This window comes from Danio rerio, chromosome 22, assembly GCF_052040795.2.
Source record: "Danio rerio strain M-AB ecotype USA chromosome 22, GRCz13ab, whole genome shotgun sequence".
NCBI classification, from domain to species: domain Eukaryota; kingdom Metazoa; phylum Chordata; class Actinopteri; order Cypriniformes; family Danionidae; genus Danio; species Danio rerio.
The window spans coordinates 42,101,588-42,126,558 of NC_141042.1; the positions used below are offsets into that span (position 1 = coordinate 42,101,588).

The following is a 24,971-nucleotide window of genomic DNA, read 5'->3' on the forward strand; positions in this document are numbered from 1 at the left end:
TAATCCCTTGTAATGGACCTTCCTAACATGAAAGGTCGTGACTGACCAATCAGAATCAAGTATTCCAGAAAGCCATGCAGTACATTACTCCACCAGTCCTTCTGCATGTCTGTGTCTCCGTGGTGATTTCTTCATGGTGAAATGGCTGGGAATAAAGTTTTTATGACATATAATAAAATAGAAACAGCACAGAAAAAAGAGTTTGACTCGCGTCTTCTCACATGTCAGATGGCAATAGTGAAGAGATGATGTCACTGCCAAACCTGTGCGTGACCCTCCAATGTACCCTGAGCGTGGCGTTCCTGCATCTGACTTCTTTATGCAGCTGAATAATGTAGCGGAGAATGGCAGCGCTCTATCTGTCATCACCGGCTCTGGACACAATAGAAACGTGCAACCGAGTCTCAGTATGATATCATTATGATGCAGATGGGGCTTATCTGCTGCATTTTCCAGAGCCTTCAGTGTGGTTCTCATTTCATATTATTCTCGACAGGAAAGACAGCCCCTTGGCATGTAATAACTCTGTGCTGTTCTCTGCTTGTTTTAAAGGGAACACATTTTGTGATTACCGGCCTGCTGTTTGCCTGTAAGTACCGTGTGGCAGTGAAGCCCGTTGCAGAGCAGAGGTCAGAGGTCACGACTTCGGTGACCACCCCACTTTGCTTATCGCTGATGGGGAGACGGAAAAAACCCGCTGCCTGCGCCAGAGAGGGTAAGATGACATCTAGCACATCCAGACAGCTGTATTGAGATCTAAATCCCAGAGAAATGATGACGCCCAGATTTAATTCAAGCTAAATAGTCCAGTCAATTACTGTGTCTGAATATTGTACTTATGAAAGTGTTTATAACTGTGATTTCAGCTGGTTGAAACTAGCATAATTTAAACACTCAATAATAAAATGACAAAATCTATTTAGAAGAATACTGGGAATTGTCAGAATTAAATATATCAGGAAAAAAGATCCTTAAAATACACCGTATGACAAAAATTGCTGAAGGGATGGGACGCACAGCTGAGGTCAGAATTATTCACCCCCCTGTTTATTTTCTCCTCAATGTCTGTGTAGCGGAGAGCAGATTTCTCCAGCACATGTCTGATCATAATACTGTTAATAACTCATCTCTAATAACTGATTTATTTCCTCTTTGTCATGATGACAGTAAATAATATTAGACTAGATATTCTTCAAGTCTATTGACTAGAAGACTAGTACTTTACCATAGTTTTTATTTTATTTAATTTTTTTATTTACCCTAAAACTGATCCTCAAAACATGCATCTCTCTTTTTTTGAATCTTTCTGGAAATGTTTGGAATATTAATATACTTTATCAGTCATAGCGGTGCAATATTTTGTCCTAGAGCGCCACCCTCAGTTGAAGAAAGCCCTGCGGAGGCCTGAGAAGCTGGCAGTGCTGTTTCAGCCGGTGAACGGCTCCCTGCAGGCGCTTTTCAGCTGGCAGCTTTCACCTGAGAGCTCCGGTCAGACGGCCAGCTCCGGATTCCAGTTCTCCTGGGTCAAAGTGTCCAGCGGCAGCAGCAACGGCTCACTGATCTCGCAAACACACATCCTGCCACCGGTGAGAACCACAAACACAACACCAGCTTCAATACAACAGATTCAACCAGTAGCATCTGGATGCAGCCTTTATGATGCAAGCTGAGACTGCATCACTCAGCGATGCAATGTCAGACACAGTGCACTCAAATGGAGTGAGTGACGTCATTGTGAGGGGTGGGGTTAGGTGAGCGCATTAAAAAGCATTGGATGCGGCCCAGATTGCACTGCACCAGGTCTGCAGCCAGACCCCTCTCAATTCAACAGAGAGATCTTTTTTTAAGTGACACTTATGAATGTCAAAATACCTTTTCATATTCACGTCCACAGGGGAATAACATATTTAAAATCATTATTAATCACAAATGTATTTTTCCTTTAATTATTATTATCTGGATTGCGGTTCTCAGATTTGTGAGTGAGTATCCTGCAGATGTAAGCTATGAATATGCAATTATCCTTTCAGAAATGAGCTCAAAAAATAGTCACAGTTCTGTCTACACAAAATATTTGACAAAACTTTGTATCTGACAATTTTGGCTGATTTGATGGATCATTTTTAAAGTGACTGTTATAATGTTTAAAGTGTTTTATTTTTAAATGTTGGATTTTTCATTGCTGTAATTTATAGAAATTTGTCTCCATAGTGGAATAACATATATTTAACGGGTAATTGTTTTATTTATACACACAAAATTGATTTAAATTATTTAATTTAAATTGATTAATTTTTATTCTGGGCGAGGCAGTGGCGCAGTAGGTAGTGCTGTCGCCTCACAGCAAGAAGGTCACTGATTCGAGCCTCAGCTCAGTTGGCGTTCCTGTGTGGAGTTTGCATGTTCTCCCTGCGTTCGCATGGGTTTCCTCCAGGTGCTCCGGTTTCCCCCACAGTCCAAACACATGTGGTATAGGTGAATTGGGTAGGCTAAATTGTCTGTAGTGTATGACTTTGTGAATGAGTGTGTGTGGATGTTTCCCTGAGATGGGTTGCAGCTGGAAGGGCATCCGCTGCGTAAAAACTTGCTCGATAAGTTGGCAGTTCATTCCGCTGTGGCGACCCCGGATTAATAAGGGGACTAAGCCGACAAGAAAATGAATGAATGAATGAATTTTTATTCTCAGAATTGCATTTTAAGTTGGAAACCTGAAACAGGGAGTTAAAGTTTTGGGAGAAAGCCAAATAGATACTCTGAGAAAATAAGCCAGAACTGAAGACAGATTCAACTCTCATCCTTTAAAGAGTTCACTGGACAATTCAGCTTATGTCTTGCAATTTCTACTTATTCTTCTGAGCATGAGTTTACATAGTTCTGTGGATAACATTTTAATCTTTCAGTTCTGAGGAAAATGACTATATGCTATATGCATATCTCACAATTCATACTTGTCTTATCTCAGAGAAATGTTCAGAAATTAAATTAATATTGTGAGAATTGTTTGATGTTGTATTGTTCTTTGAGAGAAATCTTATTCCTTTTATATTTGGCTGGAATAAAAAATCAATACGGTGTGGTGAACACTATTAGCCCTCTTTAAACAGAGTAAAGCAAAGCCCTGTTGTCCAATGTCTTGCCTATGAACCTGGTTAAGTATTTAAAGGGACAGTTCACCCAAAACTGTCAAGCCTGTCATGGTTTACTCTCTCTCCACTTGTCACTTGTGTTTTTTAGACAATATTTTGAAAAATGCTGAAAGCCTGTAACTGATAATTGATTTGTTTTTCTATGGAAGTCAGTTACAGGTTTCCAACATGTCTCGAAATGTCTTCTTTAGTGTTCAACGGAAACAAACTTGAACAGTCAATTAAACTTCTGGGGTGAACTGTCCTATTAAATTGCACTTTAAGCTGAATACAACTGTCTTCAAAAATAACTAGTCAATTCATATGCACTTTGATCACGGTCAAGTATTTTTATATTAAAACTGTTACATTTAGAATTCCTCTAAACAGCTAATTGAAAAATATTCATTCATTCATTCATTTTCGGCTTAGTCCCCTTATTAATCTGGGGTCGCCACAGCGGAATGAACCGCCAACTCATCCAGCAAGTTTTTAAGCAGAGGATGCCCTTTCAGCTGCAACCCATCTCTGGGAAACACCCACACACACGCTCATTCACACTCAAGACAATTTAGCCTACCCAATTCCCCGACAGCGCATGTGTTTGGACTGTGGGGGAAACCGGAGCACCCGGACCTGTCATGAAAATGCAGAGTTGCAGAAACAGGATTCCACACTACTGCATATGTTTCACCTCTGAATAAGTGACTGTTGTGTCCCTCAGGATCAGCTGTCGCTCACTGTAGATGCACTTCAGCCGTCCAGTGTGTACAGAGTTCAGGTGCAGGTTCTGTCTGAAGCCGGAAACGGACCGTCGGTGGCCAAAACCCTCCACACTCCTGCTTTAAACAGCACCATCCACTGAGGTAAGACACTGACAACGCTCGACACTGCATGGTGAAATATCCCTAAATCAGCCGTTTTCCATACTTTTGGCATTCATGGTTTCATTTTTGGAGTGACTCAGTGGTTAGCACTGTCGCATTACAGCAGGAAGGTCTCTGGTTTGAATCTCGGCTGGGTCAGTTGGTGTTTCTGTGTGGAGTTTGCATGTTCTCCCCGTGTTGGTGTGGGTTTCCTTCGGGTGCTCAGGTTTCCCCCACAGTCCAAACACATGCACTATAGGGGAACTGATCAACTAAACTGGTCGTATATGTGTGTGAATGGGTTTGTATGGGTGTTTTTCCGGCTGAAAAGGCATCCGCTGAATAAAACAAATGCTGGAATATTAGCGGTTCATTACGTTGTGGCGACCTCTGAAATAGAAGCCAAAGGAAAATGAAGGATTTTAATTGTTTAACTGATTTTATTATGTTTATTTTTATCGCATTCTGAGATTCTGATCTTTCTTCCATCAACTGTTAACCATGAAAAGTTTGTAAAAGTGACTTTTTTGAGTGTGTGTAATAGTTTGCAGTGCTATATTTTCTGGGCCGGTGTTGAATATTATGCTACAAAACATTGTAGTAAACTGCTTGTACATTTTCCCTTATTTTTTTAGACTTATTTCTCTAGATATATTAATATTTCACACGACTAAAATGTCAACAAAAGTCACTTTGTTAAACTGGAGTTGAATTTTCATCATCTAAAGTCGACAGAGCAGAGATCAACATCCCATAATGCAACTCACGACTGTAAATAAACTGAAAATAATGGAGAATCCTAAAATACTGAAATATTTTTAAGCTGTATAATATACTCCACATGCAGTCTTGAAGGAAGGACATGCAAGGTAACGAGTTACATTTGTGTCATTAATATGACATAAAAGAGTAAATATTAAATAAAATGTTGAAATGATGAACATATTTCAAATAAGATGAAAACTGATAGAATAATTCAAAATTAATGGAATAAAATAATGACTATAATCTGATCATTTTGCTTTAATTTGTACTTCAAATACATGCTTGTTGTGCATCATTTTGCACTTTTATCATTATCATTAAAAATACTTATGTTTTTACGGATGTCAGACAAATGTTGAAACAAAATGCAAGAACAGAGCAAGTCAAACTGATATTAAGCGTTTCAAAAGAACTGTACCAGCCTTTATTCAAACCCACTATCCCTGCATGTTAGTCAGGATCCCTCACCGCTCCACTAAACCACTTCAATCCTGCAAAGTGGGGTTTAATATCTCAGTTTGCTCAACTGTTCTTTGCTGAAGCTGTTCAAGAGCAATACACGAAAATGACCACTAGGTGTCCCTGTAGAGAGGGGTTTCAGACGTTTCTAAGCTTCAACACATTTGCTTTGACTGTTTCAGTGTTGGGAGAAGCAGTGGCGCAGTAGGTAGTGCTGTCGCCTCACAGCAGGAAGGTCGCTGGGTCACTGGTTTGAACCTCGGCTCAGTTGGTGTTTCTTTGTGGAGTTTGCATGTTCTCCCTGCATTCGTGTGGGTTTCCTCCGGGTGCTCCGGTTTCCCCCAAAGTCCAAACACATGCGGTACAGGTGAATTAGGAAAGCTAAATTGTCCGTAGTGTATGAGTGTGTGTGTATGTGTGTGTGTGGATGTTTCCCAGAGATGGGTTGCAGCTGGAAGGGCATCCGCTGCGTAAAAACTTGCTGGATAAGCTGGCGGTTCATTCCGCTGTGGCGACCCCGGATTAATAAAGCCGACAAGAAAATGAATGAATGAGTGTTTCAGTGTTTCATGAAGCCTCGCCACTAGAGCAAACAGATGTATCAGGGCAATCGAGAGTCGTAGTCAGAATAACAGGCTGATGGTCAGAAGGCAGCAGGAATACACAGATAAACAAGGAGAGGATCAAAACACGGCAAAGCAAAACGCGTTAGTGTCACTAAAACAGTAGACAAGACTCAGCAACAACAGTGTGTTAGTGTGCTGTATTCAGCCTGAGCAGCTTCAGCTGTGTGTTAGCAGTCACTGGTGACTTGGAGCAGGTGTGTGTGTGTGCTGCATGACGGACTTGTAGTTCATGTGAATGTGAGTGTTTACCAGCGATCTCTGGATGTCAGAGAATTCAGCATAGTTTCATGTAAACAACCCAAAACCATAACCCACATCCCTTAACCATATGCAGTGAATTAATATTAGTTAAATGAATAGTTACACTTAAAATAAAGCACAAGCGTAACAAATGTCAGTAATACATGTCTTATTGATTTGCTGTTTTTAACAGATGGCTGAAAGATGAGGAACCATGATGAGATGCTCATGATGTTTCTGATTTGGACGAATCCTAAATCTTCTACATGACTATGACAGCGCTCCTCATCCTCTCCTGTCGGTTGTCATGGAGACGCTGTGATGGGACCAGGCCACGCCCACCGGAGCCGCTGATCACTGCAGATAACGGCAGTGTGCTGTAACACATGAACATTGAATATCCACACCATGTTTTCTTATGTACAAATGCGTAGCACTGATGTATGTAGTATCTGCATAGTTATGCGTCCTGTTACTTTATTGACACGTATGTTTGTACTCAATGGGCCTCATTTATGAAACACAAGCAGTATGAGTTTCCGTCTCAGTTGGTTTGCATGTTAAATCAGTAAATCAGTTATGCTCGTGTTTCATAAATAAAGACTATAAAGAACTGTTATAATCACCAGAATCATTCACCTTCCTCTGAATTTTGATTTCTTGTTTAAATATTCCCCAGATGATGTTGAACAGATTGAGGAAATGTTCACAGTGTGTCTGATAATGTTTGTTCTTCTGGAGAAAGTCTGATTTGTTTTATTTGGGCTAGAATAAAAGCAGTTTTTAATTGTTTAAACAGCATTTTAAGCTTAATATTATATAAGTAAAAAAATATTAGACTGTAAAAGCGATTAATAGGGCCAGGCAGAATCTGCAGGCATGTTTGCTATATATTACACATGGAAAATCTGCAGATTTATGCGGAATGATTTCTGGAATATTATAACGAAAAACTAAATATATGTGGAATTTAAAAATGTTTATTTTTTACCATTCATTTAATGTGTGCAATGCAAATCCAATTAGATCCACTTCTTTGGTAAACTCTTTTGGCAGGATATATATAATATATCTACTAAAGCAGTGTTTCTCAACCACGTTCCTGGAAGACGACATGTTTCGGACGTCTCCGTTGTCTGTCATACCCATTCCAGGTCTTTCAGTCTCTGCTAACGAGCTGATGATCTGAATTAGGTGTGTTTGGTTAAGGAGACAAGGAAAATGTGCAGGGCTGGTTATCTACCAGGAACATGGTTGAGAAACACTGATCTAAAGGATAGAAAATATTACTTTACAAACTGTATAGTAAATAAATCACATGATAATAATAATTCATTCATTCATTCATTTGCTATTAGGCGTAGTTTTGGCTTTATTAATCTGGGCCCACCACAGCGGAATGAACCGCCAACTTTGAACATTTTCATATTTGTCAATAATATTACTGAAACTAATTTAAAAACTGAATAAATGTACATGTACACACATTTATAGACCTGAATATATAGACGTAATTATGGGCTAGAAATGAGCAGATCTCTGCATGTGAGGATTTCGTGTGGGTCTAGTTGGTCCTGGAGGGCCGGTGTCCTGCAGATTTCAGTTCCAAGCCCAATTAAACACACCTGAAGCACCTCATCAAGCTCTTTGTACACTAGAAACTTCCAGAGAGATGTGTTGAGGGGAGTTGGAGCTAAACTATGCAGGACACCGACCCTTCAGGACTGTGTTTTGACACCCCTGACCTAGTGCATAGGTCTCAAACTGGACTCCTGGAGGGCCGCAGGTCTGCACAGTTTTTCTTCAACCCTAATCAAACACAGATGATCCACTAATCAAGGTGTTCAAGACTACTGAGACTATAAGCAGGTGTGAGTTTGAGGCAAACTATGCAGAGCTGCGGCCCTCCAGGAATTGAGTAGTTAGTTAACAAGCAAGTAAACCCTTTGTAACTTTAAACCATTGAGTTGACTTTATTTCATTTTTTATAATTGTGCACATAGTTTATTTACTTAATAACTTTAAGGCGACAATATTTTTGAGTCGACTTAAAAAGCGATGGGTTTACTTATTTTTGCTTTATTTTTTTAGGACAGCCCATCAATCACTGTTTACAGTTTATAAAACCTCATTGCTATGTTAAACATCTCTGGAGAAGTATTTAAAACAGATTTAAAGGAGGGTGAATCATTTATGCTTTGTTATATGATATAAAACTATAGATGTTTTTTTATTTAACACTGTAATATATTACATTTCAATGCATCTCTAAATTGGTTGGTTTCATGAGTCTCTGGTTAGGACGGGGTGATCTGAACACGGCTATTTCTGAACAGCAGCATGTCTGATTTTATTATGGTGAATGTAATTCATTAATCTGGAACAGAACGAGTTTAATGCTGAACTTTCTATGAGCAATAGTGAGAGATGTCAGTGCCTTATACTGTATCAGTTATATCAGGCTATGGGACTGAGAAGTGCTGCTTTAACAGGCCAATGCTTTCAGACTTAAACGCTTTTGAAAGATGTATGTTTGTACAATATAGCTGGTGTTTTGTACTTTGTAAATATTGAATTTGATCTATTATCTGTGGTTTGTTGTTGATAATAAACTAAAAGCTCCGTCTTTGTGTTTATAACTGTTTGTGTTCATAATGACAATTTAAATCTCTGTTTCTCTATATTCATCAGCCAGTACATTAAAACCTGGCCACAAATGGCTCTTCTAAGCAGACCATGACCCTAAGCACACTGCCAAATCAGTTCAAATGTGCTGTAAGGGCAGCAGAGTGAATGTTTTGGAGTGGCCATCACAAAGCCCTGACCTCAATCCTATAGAGAGTGTGTGGGCAGAGTTGAGAAAGCTTGTGTGAGCAAGACAGCCTACAAATCTGACTCAGTTACAGCAATTCTGCAGGAGGAATGGGCCAAAACTCCTGCAAACTACTGTGAGAAGCTTGAGAACATTTCAATACACACAAATACAAGCTCTTTTTCAGGAATCCCTGCTGAAAAATCCAGCTTAAACCAGCTAGGCTGGTTGGCGGGTTTTAGCTGGTCGACCAGGCTGGTTTTAGGGGGGTTTTGGCCATTTCCAGGCTGGTTTCCAGCCATTTCCAGCCTGGTCTTAGCTGGTCATGCTGGAAAATTACCAGCAAAATCCAGCTAAAACCAGCTTGACCAGCCTGGTTTAAGCTGGATATAGCTGGTTTAGGCTGGACTCCCAGCTTGGCTAGGCTGGTCAAGCTGGTTTTAGCTGGTCATTTTCCAGCCTGACCAGCTAAGACCAGGCTGGAAATGGCTGGAAACCAGCCTGGAAGTAGCCAAACCCCCTCTAAAACCAGCCTTGTTGACCAGCTAAAACCAGCCAACCAGCCTAGGCTGGTTTAAGCTGGATTTTTCAGCAGGGATGCCTGTGTGATCACTGATCAATGTGGACAAGTGATGTGAAATTTTATTGTTCCTAATTTAAAACAATATTGTCATATTAACAAAACTCCCGACCATAGATATATGTGTAAATGTGTGTATCTCCGGCTCTGGATGGCCACAGTCCTCCACTGCAGCTTGGTCCCGCATTCATTTCAAAGGAGCGCTACCCTGTACTAAAATGGCGGCTCTATTGACGCGTTCCTTCCAATGGACAACAACAGAGTAGGCGACATCTAATGTATATATCTCTATGTAAAGTCTCTCCTTCCCGCTAGTCGTCGCCAGTGCACTGGCTACATCCTGTGACATCATATACGTGCGCCGCGTTCGGTTTGCGACCATAACAACGCCTGATAACCCTCACTTTTTTTCGATATTTTTAAATAAAGGGATATTAATATCAGAATCTGTTCGCACTTCCCTGAAGCTCCTGCACACAACACCCTTCAGACCGACACACGGTGAGACCGTACACCTCAGCCGCCTGCGCTCTTTGTGTGCGAGTGTTTCAGAAGCGTGTGTGTTTGTCGGAGAGCTGTATAAATGAACCGGTCTGATCCAAATCACGGAGATTATTTACACTCTTTACATCGCTTGTGTTTTAATCTCGGCTTCTGCAAGATGCTTCATGACTGAAGTGCTTTCTTATGTTCATTGTGTTTCGATCAGTAATAATGAAAACACTGTTGTCCTTATGTTATTAGATCAGCCCGGTTGTGATTGCTGGATTATATCCATGATCTATTATATTGGTATTATTGCTGTGCTAATTCAGTCACACGGAGGTTTTTAAAGTAGTAAGTGAGGCTCTTCGTGTGGTTAGATGAAAGACGATTACTATAACAGAATGTTCAAACTGAAATCTGTCAAACTCCATGTAAACTTGTGAATAAACCCATCACACAAGCTATATTTCACTTAAAAATAGACACACGTTGGCTAGATATACATAAACACAGACACATTTGGTCAGAACCTCACTTACTATTCATTTGTGTGTAAAATTGACAGAATAGTTTATGAATATTGTCTTTTCGTATGCCATTTTTAATGTTTTTTTTTCCTGTGCAGTTTTGAAAATAGTTGGCTTTATATTCGCACATTCACTCAGTGACAACTTGTGTCGCGCTCTCTATATGTTACTGTGGTACTTTGAATATCCGAACTGAAATCATGTGTAAATATGACTTCACAACAGCATTAGCACTGTTTAATTGACTGAACTATGTTGTATCTTGATATTTGTCGGCTGCTAGTATGATTTCGCTATTTAGAATTGGTAAAGAATGCTTTTCTGTGTGATATTATAAAGGAGAAAGTCTAAATGTGAGAATATAAAACCAACTTCTTTTTCATTGCTTGACTAATATATACATAATACTTTCATTCGTTTTCTTTTCGGCTTAGTCCCTTTATTAATCAGGGAACCAATGAACCACCAACTTATCCAACATATGTTTTACGCAGCGGATGCCCTTCCAGCTGCAACCCATCTCTGGAAAACATCCACACACACTCATTCAAACTCATACACTACGGACAATGTAGCCTACCCAGTTCCACTATAGCGCATGTGTTTGGACTGTGGGGGAAACCGGAGCACCCGGAGGAAACCCACGCCAACACAGGGAGAACATGCAAACTCCACACAGAAACAGCAACTGACCCAGCCGAGACTCAAACCAGAGACCTTCTTGCTGTGAGGCGACAGCACTACCTACTGCATCGCCTACATTATATATATATATATATATATATATATATATATATATATATAGGCACAATGCAGTTTTATTTCTCCTGCGGAGTGTACATCTCACAAATTTGATTTGTCTATTTTTCAGTGTTGTAAGTATTCATTCATGCATGTGTGTACAGTAATATGTACAGAGATATTATATGAGAGACTGGCTTTGTTTACCAAATACAGTGGATGTAATTGGAGTTGCGTTGTAAACATTAAGGGCTCTATCCTACACCGGGCGCAGTGTGGCGCAAGGCGTGGCGCAGTAGTCTTTTGGTAGTTTCAGCTTGGCGCAAGAGTGGTTTTGAGGCGTTGCGCTAGGCTGTTTAAATAGCAAATGCATTAGGGCTCATATGTGTGTCCATAGGTGTTCTGCTCTAAAAAGGAAGAGTTCTGAGGCGGACCGCTGGCGCGTTGCTATTTTGAGAAACTATAAAAGATTTTTCATTAGACCAAAACTAACCCGGTCTAAACTCCAGCGCAGAGTTGCACTTCGCTTACACACTGCTTAATACACACAAGAGAGCAATAGGCAAATATCTTTACATATGAAAACATTTAAATATTAAGGATATATATAGGATATAATAAGAATAGATATAGAATATAAATATAAAGGATTAAAATATTACAAAACATATTATTTTCTAGCCTACATAAATATGAAAAATCACTGCTTTCATGTCTTCTTCATCTCGGGAGGCAGTATTATTTAATATATCCATATGTATATTTGTTTTATTAAAAACAAGCTTAGATTTGTCCACCTGTCAGGTTTTAGACCATTTGGGGCACAGCATGTGTTTTAGGATATAACTCAGGTTTTTGAGCACACTTCATTATTATTGTTCATTTATTCGTTTGCTGGAAATTAGAACTGAATTTAGAAATAGTTTTGAAACTGATATTTGCGCTTAACAAACGAAATTAATTATTTATAGGCTAATGGATGTCTGTGTGTAAAGGTTTCCCTATCCAAGAGCAAATGTGAAAGTGATCCATTATCTCTCATTCTCACGCAGTAGATGCTCTGTTTAACAGTTTTCTGTTAATAAACTGTGAACTGTTTGCTTGTGAAATGCTCAGTTTTTCCACTTAGACTTACTTTGCGTCCTGTAAATAGTGAATGCGCTCTTGGCGTGACGCAGCTGCTCTTAAAGGGAATGGGAGATGAGACTCTGATTGGTTTATTCTCAAAACACACCTATAACTCATTAAGAGAATAAACTCAACCCTTTTAGCCCATGAGCCACGGCGCAAAGTGCATTTTCCCGTCTTTAAATTAGCAAAAATGTGTTCTGACACGCCCTGAAAGCGTTTGCGCCCTGCGCATGGACCGTCAAAATAGAGCCCATAAAGTTAAAACTTTTAGTTCATATATTAAAGCTTTAGTTATGATGCTCACAGAACAATTCTGCATAAATCCACAGATTTTTATCACAATTCTGCACAGAAATATTATAACATGTTCACAGATTCCATCCGGCCCTGCTTATATGGTGCTGTGTACTAATGCGTATAATAAATACTGCATTATTGATATAAGGTGCCGTGTGTAAGTGTGTTTGAGAAAGCATTGCACGTTTATTGCACAGTTGAGTAATATTTAACTGTTCAGATGGCCTGAGGAGAGAAACTCTCCCTGTGTCTGGCTGTTTCTGTGCTTGCTGCTCTGAAGCGCCGACCAGACGCTAACAGTTGGAGCAGGTGGTGTGCTGGGTGCGAGGCGTCCTGAGTGATTTTACTCACTCTGGAAGAGTACAGATCTTAAAGTGTAGGAAGGGTAGTGCCTGTAGCTGTGTTTCCATCCAAAAATGCGAAGGAACTTTATGCGTAAAGCTGGATTATGGTATAAATGATGTGCAAATAAAGCAGATGTTTCCATCCAGCGAGTTAAAGCGAACAAAACCGTCACTTCTTGAAAATCTGGCGGCAGATATAAACAGTAAAAGCTGAATTTGCTGCAGGAGAAGCTGCGTCACTCTTCATCTAATAAGTGACGTGCGCCTCAGGAGTCAGTCTCAATTACTTTTCGATGAATCGCCCAGCCCTGATGTGCAGCACGTTACGCTCTCTCGGCCACCATGTCTTAAAGACATTATTGCAATCCTAATTATTAAATAATCTAATTCTCTTTGTTTCTTTAACAGAGCTTTTAAACATCCCACTTAATCGAATATATCCAATCTGCCAAGAATTCAAGCTCTAGACGTCGATGGTGGACTCTTTCTAAAGACACAAACAGCGGTGCGAGGACCCCGGGAGGAATGGGGTAGAGATTGCGATGAGGGTCCCGGCACCAAACAGCTCTGATCAGGCAGAATCGGGCTCAGGTAAGATGCCTGAGAATGGACGCTCAAGGAGGAAACGCGTGCCAAAGACGTGCGACTGCTGCGGGCCCAACGGAAAGCCCCACATGCCTGGACACGAGCAGGTTTCGAAGAAACGAGGCCGCAAGAAGAAGGAGATGGTGAGCCAGGGAGAAGTGGCCGCGGAGGAGGAGGTGGTCTGGAGCACGTCCGGAGTCCTCACGCTGGAAGCCGACGCTGTGACTGCTGAGATGGAGGAGACGCCAGATGCCAGAGGAAAAGCCGACTTCATCCAGTCTGAGAGTGTGAGTGACAGCACTGTGATGGTGAACGGTTTGGAGAACAGCGCTCATGATAACTGTACTGATCCCGCCAAAGAGAACAGCCATCCAGTCCAGGCTGCTTCTGCTCTACTCAATGACCTAATGAAGAAACCCTCTGATTCTGCCTCGGTGGCTGCAGAGCCGGACGCTTCTCCTCATAGTAATGCGATGGAGACTGAACCGTCCAGCTTGTGTGTTCGTGTAGACAAGGCCTCCTGGGACCATCACTACTGCAAATCCCACCCTGCGGAGAACAGAAGCGACTCTGCAGAGGCTTCAGGACCACCGCCTGCTGAGTTTACAACCGAGGGCATCATCGACTGCATTCACGGTACTGCTGCTCTGCTCTCCACTGCTTCCAATGAAGGATCTGCTTAGGTTGCAGACGCTTTAATACACACAAGAGGAAACCTATTTATTTTGTACAATGCATGCTAACGTCTAGAGAAGGCAACATTAATGATCATCTCACTCATATTTTGACGTCAGTGCTTGTTAGAGGTCAAGTGTTAGTCAAAGTTTGGCTTAGAGTGGGAACCCTGGCTTTTGCTGACCTACATGGCTTACAGTATGTGCTTTCATTACTCAACATGCTTCTCTTCTCGCAGAATTCCTCGAGCAGTTTTACGGGAAATACGGAAGCTTCACTCCTCTGTGTGAAACCGATGTCCTCGATCATCTGAATAAGATCTTTCAGGCTGATTTAAATGACAGGCAAGTTTCTTTCATAATCAGTCACTTGAAAGATGCTGGCTTCAGTTTCTGACTATTATTGAAGGCAAAGTATACAAGTGCAAAACAGAATCAGTGAACGCCGGAAGACTTCAGACGGACAAACTCTGGCTGCATGCTCAGTGACCAGGGCTGTGTATTGAAATCTTCCTAAAAGGCTTCAGTGTACACCAGAATACTGTTTTAATGCATTCATTAATGATTATGGACATTATGATGTTTTAAAGTGCTTCATTTAAGTCAATAATTAAGGTAAATATGTCTATTTAGAGTTTACTCGCAGCTCTTCACATTCTGAAGTGAAGTTAGAGATCACACTCTTTGCGAGGGGATTGACGCACACACATGTCTGCCCTCGTTTTGTGCCACGTTTATAAATGAGACCTTTATTAGCACTGTCTTAATGTAATTAAGCCTTAATTATAAGCTTGTTCATGTCATAAAACTCGAATATCACTCAATAAGTGCCATAACTATTGTTAATATAACTTTCACTTTAGAATAGGGGGTCAATTGCCTTTATTAGTACTGTATTAATGACATTTTAGCCTTAATTATTAGCATGTTCTAGTCATTAGACTTTAATATCACTTAATAAGTACTATAATTAATGTGGATATCACTTTCACTTTAGAATAGGGGGTCAATTGCCTTCATTAGCACTGTATTTAGCTAGTTCTAGTCAATAAGCTTGAATATCACTCAAGTGCCATTATAAATGTGGACACAACTTTAGGACGTGAGGTTAAACTGTGTTTATTACACTATAGCAGCCATATATCATTGCAGACCGGCAGTAATTACACATAAACACTAGCTTGTTGTTCAGGCAACTTACATAAACAATTAAAGATGTAATAAATGGCTTATCAAATAGTAAAGATTTTGTTTAAAATGCCTTGATGTTCAGTTAATCGTGATTTATGCGTTTGCTCATGCTTAACTGATGTATAATTGTGAACAAGTTAGTCATGATTTATGAGTTTAACTGAGCTCAACTAATGCATAATTTGCGACCCTTAAAGTGTTAAGTAACTAATGCTTAATTGTGAACAAATTAACCATGAATTAATGCTTAACTAGTGCGCTATTTTGGACCCCTAATCATGTAATGAATGCTTTATTCACTATTATAAAGTCTAATCATCATAGGAGTAAGTTACTGTGTTAACTTATGTGTGGAAATAGAATTCAAATGCAATTTCTCAACATTGAAATCTGTTTTGGATTAGATAAAAGCAGCCTTCATTAGGACTAGAAGTGTCTTTCAAGCCTGAAAACAAGTGCAGAGCGAGAACTCTGAATGCTGGGGTCTGTTTAATGTAATACACATCTATCTGTGATTATTGTTGCTCTGGTATCAGTGCCAATAGTATTCTCTATTTGAACTTGATGAGATTGCAGTGAGAATTAATATAAAATAAAGTCAAATGCATCCATGTACTTATGAAGTAGCCATGTGTAGAAATGAAATGAATGTCTAATGAAAGTAAATGGTTTACGGTTCCCTGATGTAACAGTACTGTACATTCTGTCTGTCCAGGATGAAGCTGATAACAGCAGAAGTGGCCAAGTACAGGGCAGGTCTGGCCTGTGCTCCTATGCATTTACAAGTGACCTACAACAAGCACACTTTGTCCTTAGAAGACCTTTCCACGCTTGATGACCAAAACTGGGTCAACGATCAGGTGGGTGTTGTTTAAACATCAGATCCTGATGCCGAGTTCAGACTGCAGGACTTTAGCCCTGATTTTGACTCGTCGACAGGTTTTGAGAAATGGCATGCCTGAAATCACAGGTAAATCGCTGCTCGTGCACGCAAGCGAGTCGCACAGTGTGAACTATCAAAGAGGCGATCTGAGAGAATCACAGATGATTCGCTGATGCCTGTGAGATATTTGGCGTGCTGAATATCTGGAGCTGTCAGCGACTCCAATCATGCCGTGTGTAATGAGTTCAGACTGAAAATAACATCCGCGATCGCCTACAGCCCATGAGAGAGCAGCATCCTCTAGTGTGTGTGTGCCTGCAGGCCAGCGGGAGGATGAGGGAGAAGATAAAGCGCTCATTTTCAGTTTATTCGGACTCCAGAAATGGAGGAAAAACTAGTGGAGGTTTGACAGGAGCTCTGTGTCTGTTGGAGATATTTCATTTACACCAGCACAGTTGCAGATCTAAGTCGTGCTGGTATTAAACTTTTTTTTGAAGGTATTAAAAAGGTAGTATAGGGTATTAAATTCAACTTTAGAAGTTCTGTATATACCCTGCTTAGCGTGAAGGCATAGGGCTGAGGGGAAGGGCTAGACAGCCCTTGAAACTGAGATTTTTCAGGACCACACTTGAAACCAAGAGGTACAAACATTTCCCAGAATATCAAATGTCATGTCAGAGAAGTCTGGCATCTGTGATGAGCTGTCTACAGTGTCTGCTGTAATGTCTATGCTGTTTTCGTGTGTTTACACAGATGAATATGGCCACTGTGTAAATGCACAGTACGGGTATGAGCTTATTGGCATATTAGATCATTATGGTAATCTGATATTGTTTCCTCCAGTGATTTCCTGAAGATAAACACTAATAAATAACACAACTGGAATAACTCCAGCAGTCGCCATCGGGGACAGAAAGATGATTGGGTCTTAATTGAAGCAGAGTTGTTCGTTGTTAGTTCATGTAATCTCATGTAATCAGTGCATGAAATCATTTGAATAACAGTCATAAATTTGGATCTGCTAGAGCAGGGGTTTTCAAACTGTGGGTGAACAAAGGTGGGTCGCGCAATGTCACATCTGCAGCTATATTTACATCAAAACCAGTACGATTGACAGCATTAACTCAAAAACCTCTCGCCCTAAAAATATCTGAAGTGTGTTTCCTACGAAAAGACAAAGCTGGTGATGTTTCACAGCCGTCTTTTTCTTTTGTTTGAGCCCTCGCAATCTGCGTTTAGCCGGTAGAGCTCGCGCTGAGCGGACGGTCTCAGTAAGGGACCGTCGGAAAAGTGCTTTTTTTTTTTTTTTTTTTCTTCTTTGCTCCGTCCTGCGTGTTTTATTTTAAACACGACTAATGTTCTCTTAAATGAGCACAAACAGTTACTAAAGTAGTCGAATGCTTCATTATAGATCTGTGCATTCTTACATGAACACCTCTGTTATCAAGCAAAACAATGAGAGATTCACTAGCTGCTCTTCACTAAATAACTACAGTAACTTTAATCAATATGCAAATACAATCGAAAGTGAAGTAGATTTTACAGCTTTATTTAATTTCTGTAGAGGCCATTGATTTTAATAAGTTAAACCTTTTATTGTATTGTCAATATTTTCTAATGTTTGCTATGTGTTCTATCATTTGAAGCTATTTGTTGTCCATTATTTTTTACATCCCAACATTGACAGATTGCCAGTCAATAGATAGCTATAGTGCTGTCTGTTAGTTTTAGCGTCAGCTAATGTTATGGAAGGGCATAGATGTTATGGAAAATAGTAATAGTAACGTAACTACCCCCATCATTCCTTCCTCAAGCAAATGTGTAAATATTAAATCTATTCAGCTGTAACGTTAACTGCATTGGCATATTTATCTGACATTTTCCAGCTTGTAGTAGATTTAATTTCTTATGACTTTACACTAGCGCTAGTGGAGTTTACTGCTATGTGACGGGGCTTGCTCATAATCCAGGGGCTTGATCAAAGGTTGATCATATTGTCTTCTGAAAAAAGTTACAGCCAGCATCCCACAAACAGCACTTCCAGCCTCATCTTGTGCATATCAAATCGCAAAATCCAAAAAGCCGCACACCATATATTTTGACTGCTTTGAATGGAGACATTTTTTACCCATTTCTCCATAATAGGCTGGGTCTTGAGATTGAATTACTTGCCTAGGCGGGTCCCGGAATAAGAAAGTTTGGGAATCCCTGTGCTGATATATTAGTGAATGTTGAACTGTGATTAATAAACGCTGTACACGTATTGTTCATTAAATCATCAAAACCTATTCTAAACTGTAACTGTAATCTCTTGCATTTCATTTTCTTTTTAATGAAGTGTGATTTTGTGCGGATGTCTTGTCGTTGCACTTACACCCTTCATTTTTAATATGGTTTGTTTTCTGTGATTTTGCAGGTGATTAACATGTATGGAGAATTGATCATGGAGGCTACAAACCACACGGTAAAATCCTGACTTGATCTAGAATATAAAGAGTGAGCTCTGTTTCCTCAAAAGCTATGGGAATATTCACAGATGGATGTACTGTCAACATTATATACAGGTTGGGTTAGCTATGAACAGAGATTTACAATAGAGGAATATATGTACAGGGTGCTATTAATAATCAGAAGTGTGCAGATAGATAAACATGATTATAGATGTTCATGTGCAGTGAGTGTGTACAGATGAATAAGTGAATCAGTGCAATGAATATGTGCAATTTTAAATGTACAAATGTTAAAGTTGAGTCTTCTATAACTATAATAAATGCCGTGGCTTTTGAAGGTGTAAGATGCTCTTTGGGAGCGCAGACAGATGCTCAAGACAGTTCTGGAGCTACTAATAATAATAGTGAACCACTGTGAGGACGTAATGTTTAATCAAAGAATAGACTTGACTTGTCCATAGACTTACGTCCACTTGTCTAATGTTGTCTGAATATTTGTAAGTTACTAAATGCTGCAAGAGCTTTCAGACATGTCAATTACTAATCATTTGCACCTGATGATCTTAATTCGATAAGTATAAGTTGCAAAATACAGTACGGTAAATACATGTTATGTGTATGTGAATGACTTGATGTCATACATGCAACATACATTTCAAAATAGCAAAAATGGCTGTTTACATATATATATATATATATATATATATATATATATATATATATATATATATATATATATATTTTTTTTTTTATATATATATATTTATATTTATATATATTATTTCCCTACCAATGCAATTACAAATATGATGCATAAATCAAATATACAGTAATGGACATTTGAGGTAGATCAAAAACTTTCATCACAACTGTCGTAAATATTTGATCAACACCCATTCTTGTCTTACAGCAGGATGATTTGAATAATCTTGATCCTCTTCAGATGTTGACTACTTCATATACTGTATATACTGTTTATTAAACATCACATGACATGTCAGATACTAGTGAGCATTTGATTGGTCAGGAGATGAATGAGGAAACCTGCAAGACTTTGATGTTTAGGTCTTCTAGATGTAAATGATGTCGCTGTTTTGTTCTACACTTGCTGGAGATTAATACACTGAACTAACATCTGAAAAGCTTTATTTTAATGTGATGGGACCTTTAAGGCCTCAAACTTCCAGACTGAAACTCATCTGACTGTGTTTTCTTTGCCCTTTTCTAGGTTCATTTCTTCAACAGTTTTTTTTACCGACAGTTCGTAGCGAAAGGCTATGAAGGAGTGAGGCGGTGGACCAAAAAGGTGAACGTCACGGCATGCAGAACTTCACTTCACTGTTATTGTTTGATTATCGCATGATGGAGGCCTCTATCATACACACGGCGCAATATGGCGCAGGATGTGCTGCTATTTTCAGACCAACACAACTCTAGTTTTCCACCACGCTGTGGACTCATGGGTGTTTCGATCTAGCAAAATAATCTTGTTTTTCAATGTGTAATAGTCCTTATGCAAAGTGTCTTATTGGGTGTGTGTTGATGTGCTCAGGTTGATCTGTTTTCGAAGACACTGATTCTGATTCCTCTTCATCTGGAGATCCACTGGTCGCTCATCACTGTGGACGTTTCCAAGCAGAACATCAACTTCTACGACTCCCAGGGCATCCTGTTCAAGTTCGCTCTGGACGTGAGTGTTTTCTGAGCCGTGTGTTTGAGCAGAATCACCACACTGAGCTGACGTGTGTCTCCTCTCCACAGAACGTCATGAAATACATCATGGAGGAAGCAAAAGAGAAGAAACAACCGCTCTTTCAGAAGGGCTGGAAGATGCTCATCAACAAGGTCTGGACAGGAAGCTTCCTAATACAGTCAATTCAGTATTTGTGCAGCGCTTTTCACAATGATTACTGTTTTAAAGCAGCTTTACAAACTTTGCTCATTACATTACAGTGCAAATCAGAAAAGTTAAGGTAATTAGTTACTTGACTTTATTAATTAGCTAGTAACTAAGAGCTTTTAACAGTTAAAGCTATGATATACAGTGGGGAAAGTATTCAACATGTCATGTTTTTTACTTTAACTTTAGCTTGTAAAGGGGTCTGTTCCATAACCCAAGCTTAGAGAAAAAGCCAGGCTTATTTTGGTGATTCAGGTTTATTAATGTCAGATTTTCATAAATCAAATTTACAATAGTTTAACCTCAGGCAGCTTATGCTGGGACACTAGCCTGGGCTGGGGCAGGTCAACTCGCAGGTCTTAAGTTCAAGCTTAATCAAGGTAATGTTAACATTCACCTGCTGTAATCTGATCCCATTTTAATTCACTTCACCTCTTAATAATGATTACATTATAGTCACTTAATAGTAAATATAAATCTATATATACATCAAACATCTTTAAGAATAGACTGATAATACATTTAAACTCAAACAAGTTATTGCAAACTACATTTTTACAGTTTTTTATGTTTCTGTTCATAAAAATTTTATTTAAATTTCCCCCTCAACATATTAGTTTGGGTGTACTTACTTTTGCACGGTGATCTTCAGGTTATTTGTTTTTAGATTAGTTCCACATTTTGCTTTGGTGCTGAATAATCTAATGTATAGCTTTATTCTGTATTCTCTATTGGATTGGGATCAGGTGATTGGTTGGGCCATTCTACAGCTTGATTTTCTTTCTCTGAAAGCATCTGAGAGTCTCCTCGGCTGTGTTTTGGATCATTGTCTTGCTGAAATGGGTTCATCTTCATCCTCCTGCTGATGTAGATGTTGGACTGAAGCAGCTGATCTTCATTTACACTGAGGAAGGGCAGAGCGTTGCTGAAGAACTACTGAGAGATTTCAGCTGCTGTCTGGGCTTTCCATGTCTTTCCACACCTCCCTTTCTTCATGTGTTCAACACCTTTTCTATATCATTTTATCACAGAACTTCATTTGTAGACTAATTAGATTAGTTTCCTTTGCATATATGGATGTCATTGGTTGTTACCAACATCTGATCAAGTCAAATAGTAGAAAATAGTTTGTTTTTTTTGTGCAAAAATAGTGACGTGTTCAATACTTATTTCCCACACTGTATAAGCATATTTATCCTGCAGTTATATAATATATAGGTGAATGAAGTGTATTTATGAGTGTGTGTGAGATTAATAAACGTCTGCTTTGTTTAGGTGTTTTTGTAATTGTTTTTGCTCTCCCACAGACCATTCCACAGCAGAAGAATGACAATGACTGTGGAGCTTTTGTTTTGGAGGTAATACATACTCACATGTACATGTGCTGCTTTGCATGATGTGAGGGTGATGAAGAACGATGTTCAGTGCAAACATTTAGTGTTGACAAAAACGACTCGCTCCAAATGGCATCTTTTGATTTTATTTTTTACCAAGCCAGCCAGTAAGATAATGATGTGCAATATTTAATATCGTCTCTATTATAATCATGCACACAGCTGAATTTCTGTGTAACACATGTCTAATCATAACAGTGTTAATAACTCATCTCTAATAACTGATTTATTTCCTCTTTGTCATGATGACAGTAAATAATATTAGACTAGATATTCTTCAAGACACTTCTATACAGCTTAAAGTGACATGTAAAGGCTTCACTAGGGTAATTAGGGTAACTAGGCAGGTTAGGGTAATTAGGCAAGTTATTGTATAACGATGGTTTGTTCTGTAGACTATCCAAAACAAATATAGCTTAAAGGGGCGAATAATATTGAGCTTAAAATGCTGTTTAAACTATTAAAAACTGCTTTTATTCTAGCCCAAATAAAACAAATCAGACTTTCTCCAGAAGAACAAACATTATCAGACACACTGTGAACATTTCCTCAATCTGTTCAACATCATCTGGGAAATATTTAACAAAGAAATGTAAAGGGGGTGAATAATTATTAAACTGTGTGTGTAGTTCTGAGTTTATATCTCTTGAAAAAGCATAACCGAGTGTGTGTTGGTGTTCTTCAATCTTGTAAAGCAGTGTGTGTGTGTGTGTTTTGTCTTTGCAGTACTGTAAGTGCCTGGCCTTCATGAAGCCGCTGTCGTTCACTCAAGAGGACATGCCTCGAGTCCGCAAGAGGATCTACAGAGAGCTGTGTGACTGCAGACTGTCCCACAGCCCAGACCAGGTCAAAGCCTCATAGAATCCGGACCCTCAGCACAGCAGGCCGGTTTGGACTTGACAACGAAAAAACCCAAAGTTTTGCTCAGGCAGAGCTGGACATTGTCAACACGCCAGCCTGTCCACACATTCCCGATGGCTGAGGCAGGATTTTTCAGGTTGCTTTTACCTCTTCGCTCGACATCGGCGGTCAAATATGCCTTCCTCCCGGCCTCACAAACCCAGAACTCAACAAAGACGTTTCTCAGAGAGCTGTTCTGAAACAGACGTGAGCCCTGGAGGAGTTTATGGTTTACCGGCTCTGATTCCAAACCTCACAACCACGCGAATCTGTTCTTCTAACGCATTTCAGTTCGTTCCTTTGCGTGTTTCAGTCAGGTTTTGCTTTGCAGTATGACACTTGAAGGACTTCCACAGTCTCTAAATGCCACACGTTGAGGTCCAAGCAGCATTTATAAAGGCTGAATGTACTGTTGAACAAGTTCTGCTGGCTCACCTGAAAGCAGATTTCCTGGACCAGGTTTCCAAGCTGAAACAAATCCACAGGATTGACTCTTAACATCAAGCTGCTTTCTGTCAAGCGCTGGCATTACTCTGTGAACTGCTGTCCTCTCACTTCTGAGCACTTTCCGTTGTTTTCTTCAGATGCGTTAGCGGTTGTGTAGCATGTAGATTAATCATTACTGAAGTCAGCTACAGGTCATTTTAAGATGAGCACAGTGGGTTTGGAGCTGCAGGTTTCTGCCTTTTATTTATGTTTTTTATAATGAAATCGATCTGAAGGCAAGTCAGCCTGCCGCTGTCATCACGTAAAACAAACGCTGAAGGCCAAACGCAGGTCAGTGTTGACTGCTGAGTCCTCCTCATTATTATTATCACGGCCACCGTCTGCGTTCTGTGTGTGGACAGCGTTTGTTTTTAACACACTTGTGATGCCGTTTGCTACAGAGATATGTCAGGATGGTGATTTTATACTTTTGTCAGTGATCCACCGTTCCAGAGCGATACCTAACTTTGGTTACTTGAAAAACCAACAAATCATAACCTCAGACTGCGTCTCTGACTACTGCGTTCATCGTTATTTAAAAAATACAACACAAATCATGTTGATCAGCAAGTCTTGTGTGGTTCATTGAGTTAGAGATCCTCTTTATGGGGTCGTCTTTTAAATTAGCTTCAAACCTTTCTGCTGTGGAAGTCAGTGATACAGTTTTCAGCATTCTTCAAAATATCTTCTTTTGTGTTCAACAGAAGATCGTAAAAGATCTGCAACAACTTGAGGAGGAGTGATCAGTAAGTATATTTTCATTTCTCTCCCTTTAAACCTCGGGATATGCTGATTGTAAATAAGTTGATCATTTTTCAAAATACTTCAGAAATTCCTGATTTATAAAATATACAAGCTTATACAGGCAGAATGGGGCATTTGTTGAAGATTTAGTTTTGTCAAATCAGTGATAATTATTACTTAAATTCATTATTTGCCTTCAGAACTGCCTTAATCCTTCATGGCAGAGATTCAACAAGCTGCTGGAAATATTCCTCAGAGATTTTGCTCCATATTGTCATGATAGCATCACACAGTTGCTGCAGATTTGTCGGCTGCACATCCATGATGCCAATCTCCCGTTCCACCACATCCCAAAGCTGCTCTATTGGATTGAGCTCTGGTGACTGTGGAGGCCATTTGAGTACAGTGAACTCATCGTCATGTTCATCAGTCTGAGATGATTGAGCTTTATGACATGCTGCGTTATCCTGCTGGAAGTAGCCATCAGAAGATGGAGACACTGTGCTCATAAAGGGATGGACATGGTCAGCAGCAATACTCAGGTAGGCTGTGGCGTTGATGCTCAATTGGTACTAATGGACCCAAAGAAAATCTCCCCCACACCATTACACCACCACCACCAGCCTGAACCGCTGATACAAGGCAGGATGATCCATGCTTTCATGTTGTTGAGGCCAAATTCTGAATAGAAATATGCGTTAACGAGCAGTTGGGACAGGTGTGCCTAATAAAGTGGCCGGTGAGTGCAATTCTGCCTCTATATGT

The 24,971-nt window shown here is 39.7% G+C and overlaps 2 protein-coding genes across 10 annotated transcripts in view; both read left to right on the forward strand.

Annotated features, from left to right (window-relative positions):
• The window catches only part of anos1b (anosmin 1b), a 347,052-nt gene extending 338,345 nt beyond the window's left edge, over positions 1–8,707 (forward strand). For 3 of the 9 annotated variants that reach the window (XR_015521059.1, XR_015521064.1, XR_015521062.1), the window contains 5 exons: positions 553–715; positions 1,369–1,586; positions 3,850–3,991; positions 6,275–6,491; positions 7,993–8,707. Coding sequence is in view for 3 of the 9 variants with exons in the window: in XM_087302368.1 (XP_087158494.1) it covers positions 553–715; positions 1,369–1,586; positions 3,850–3,990 (522 nt within the window). In the remaining 6 variants the exon portion in view is untranslated. 9 annotated transcript variants of the gene reach the window in all.
• Positions 8,708–9,825: 1,118 nt separating this feature from the next.
• senp5 (SUMO specific peptidase 5) lies at positions 9,826–24,027 on the forward strand. The gene is given in 10 exon segments (NM_001080197.3): positions 9,826–9,974; positions 13,408–14,220; positions 14,498–14,603; positions 16,165–16,309; positions 18,749–18,796; positions 20,011–20,088; positions 20,335–20,472; positions 20,544–20,627; positions 21,990–22,040; positions 22,803–24,027. Coding segments are annotated over 9 exon segments (1,464 nt in total). The 5' UTR covers positions 9,826–9,974; positions 13,408–13,541; the 3' UTR covers positions 22,938–24,027.
• Positions 24,028–24,971: the final 944 nt, after the last annotated feature.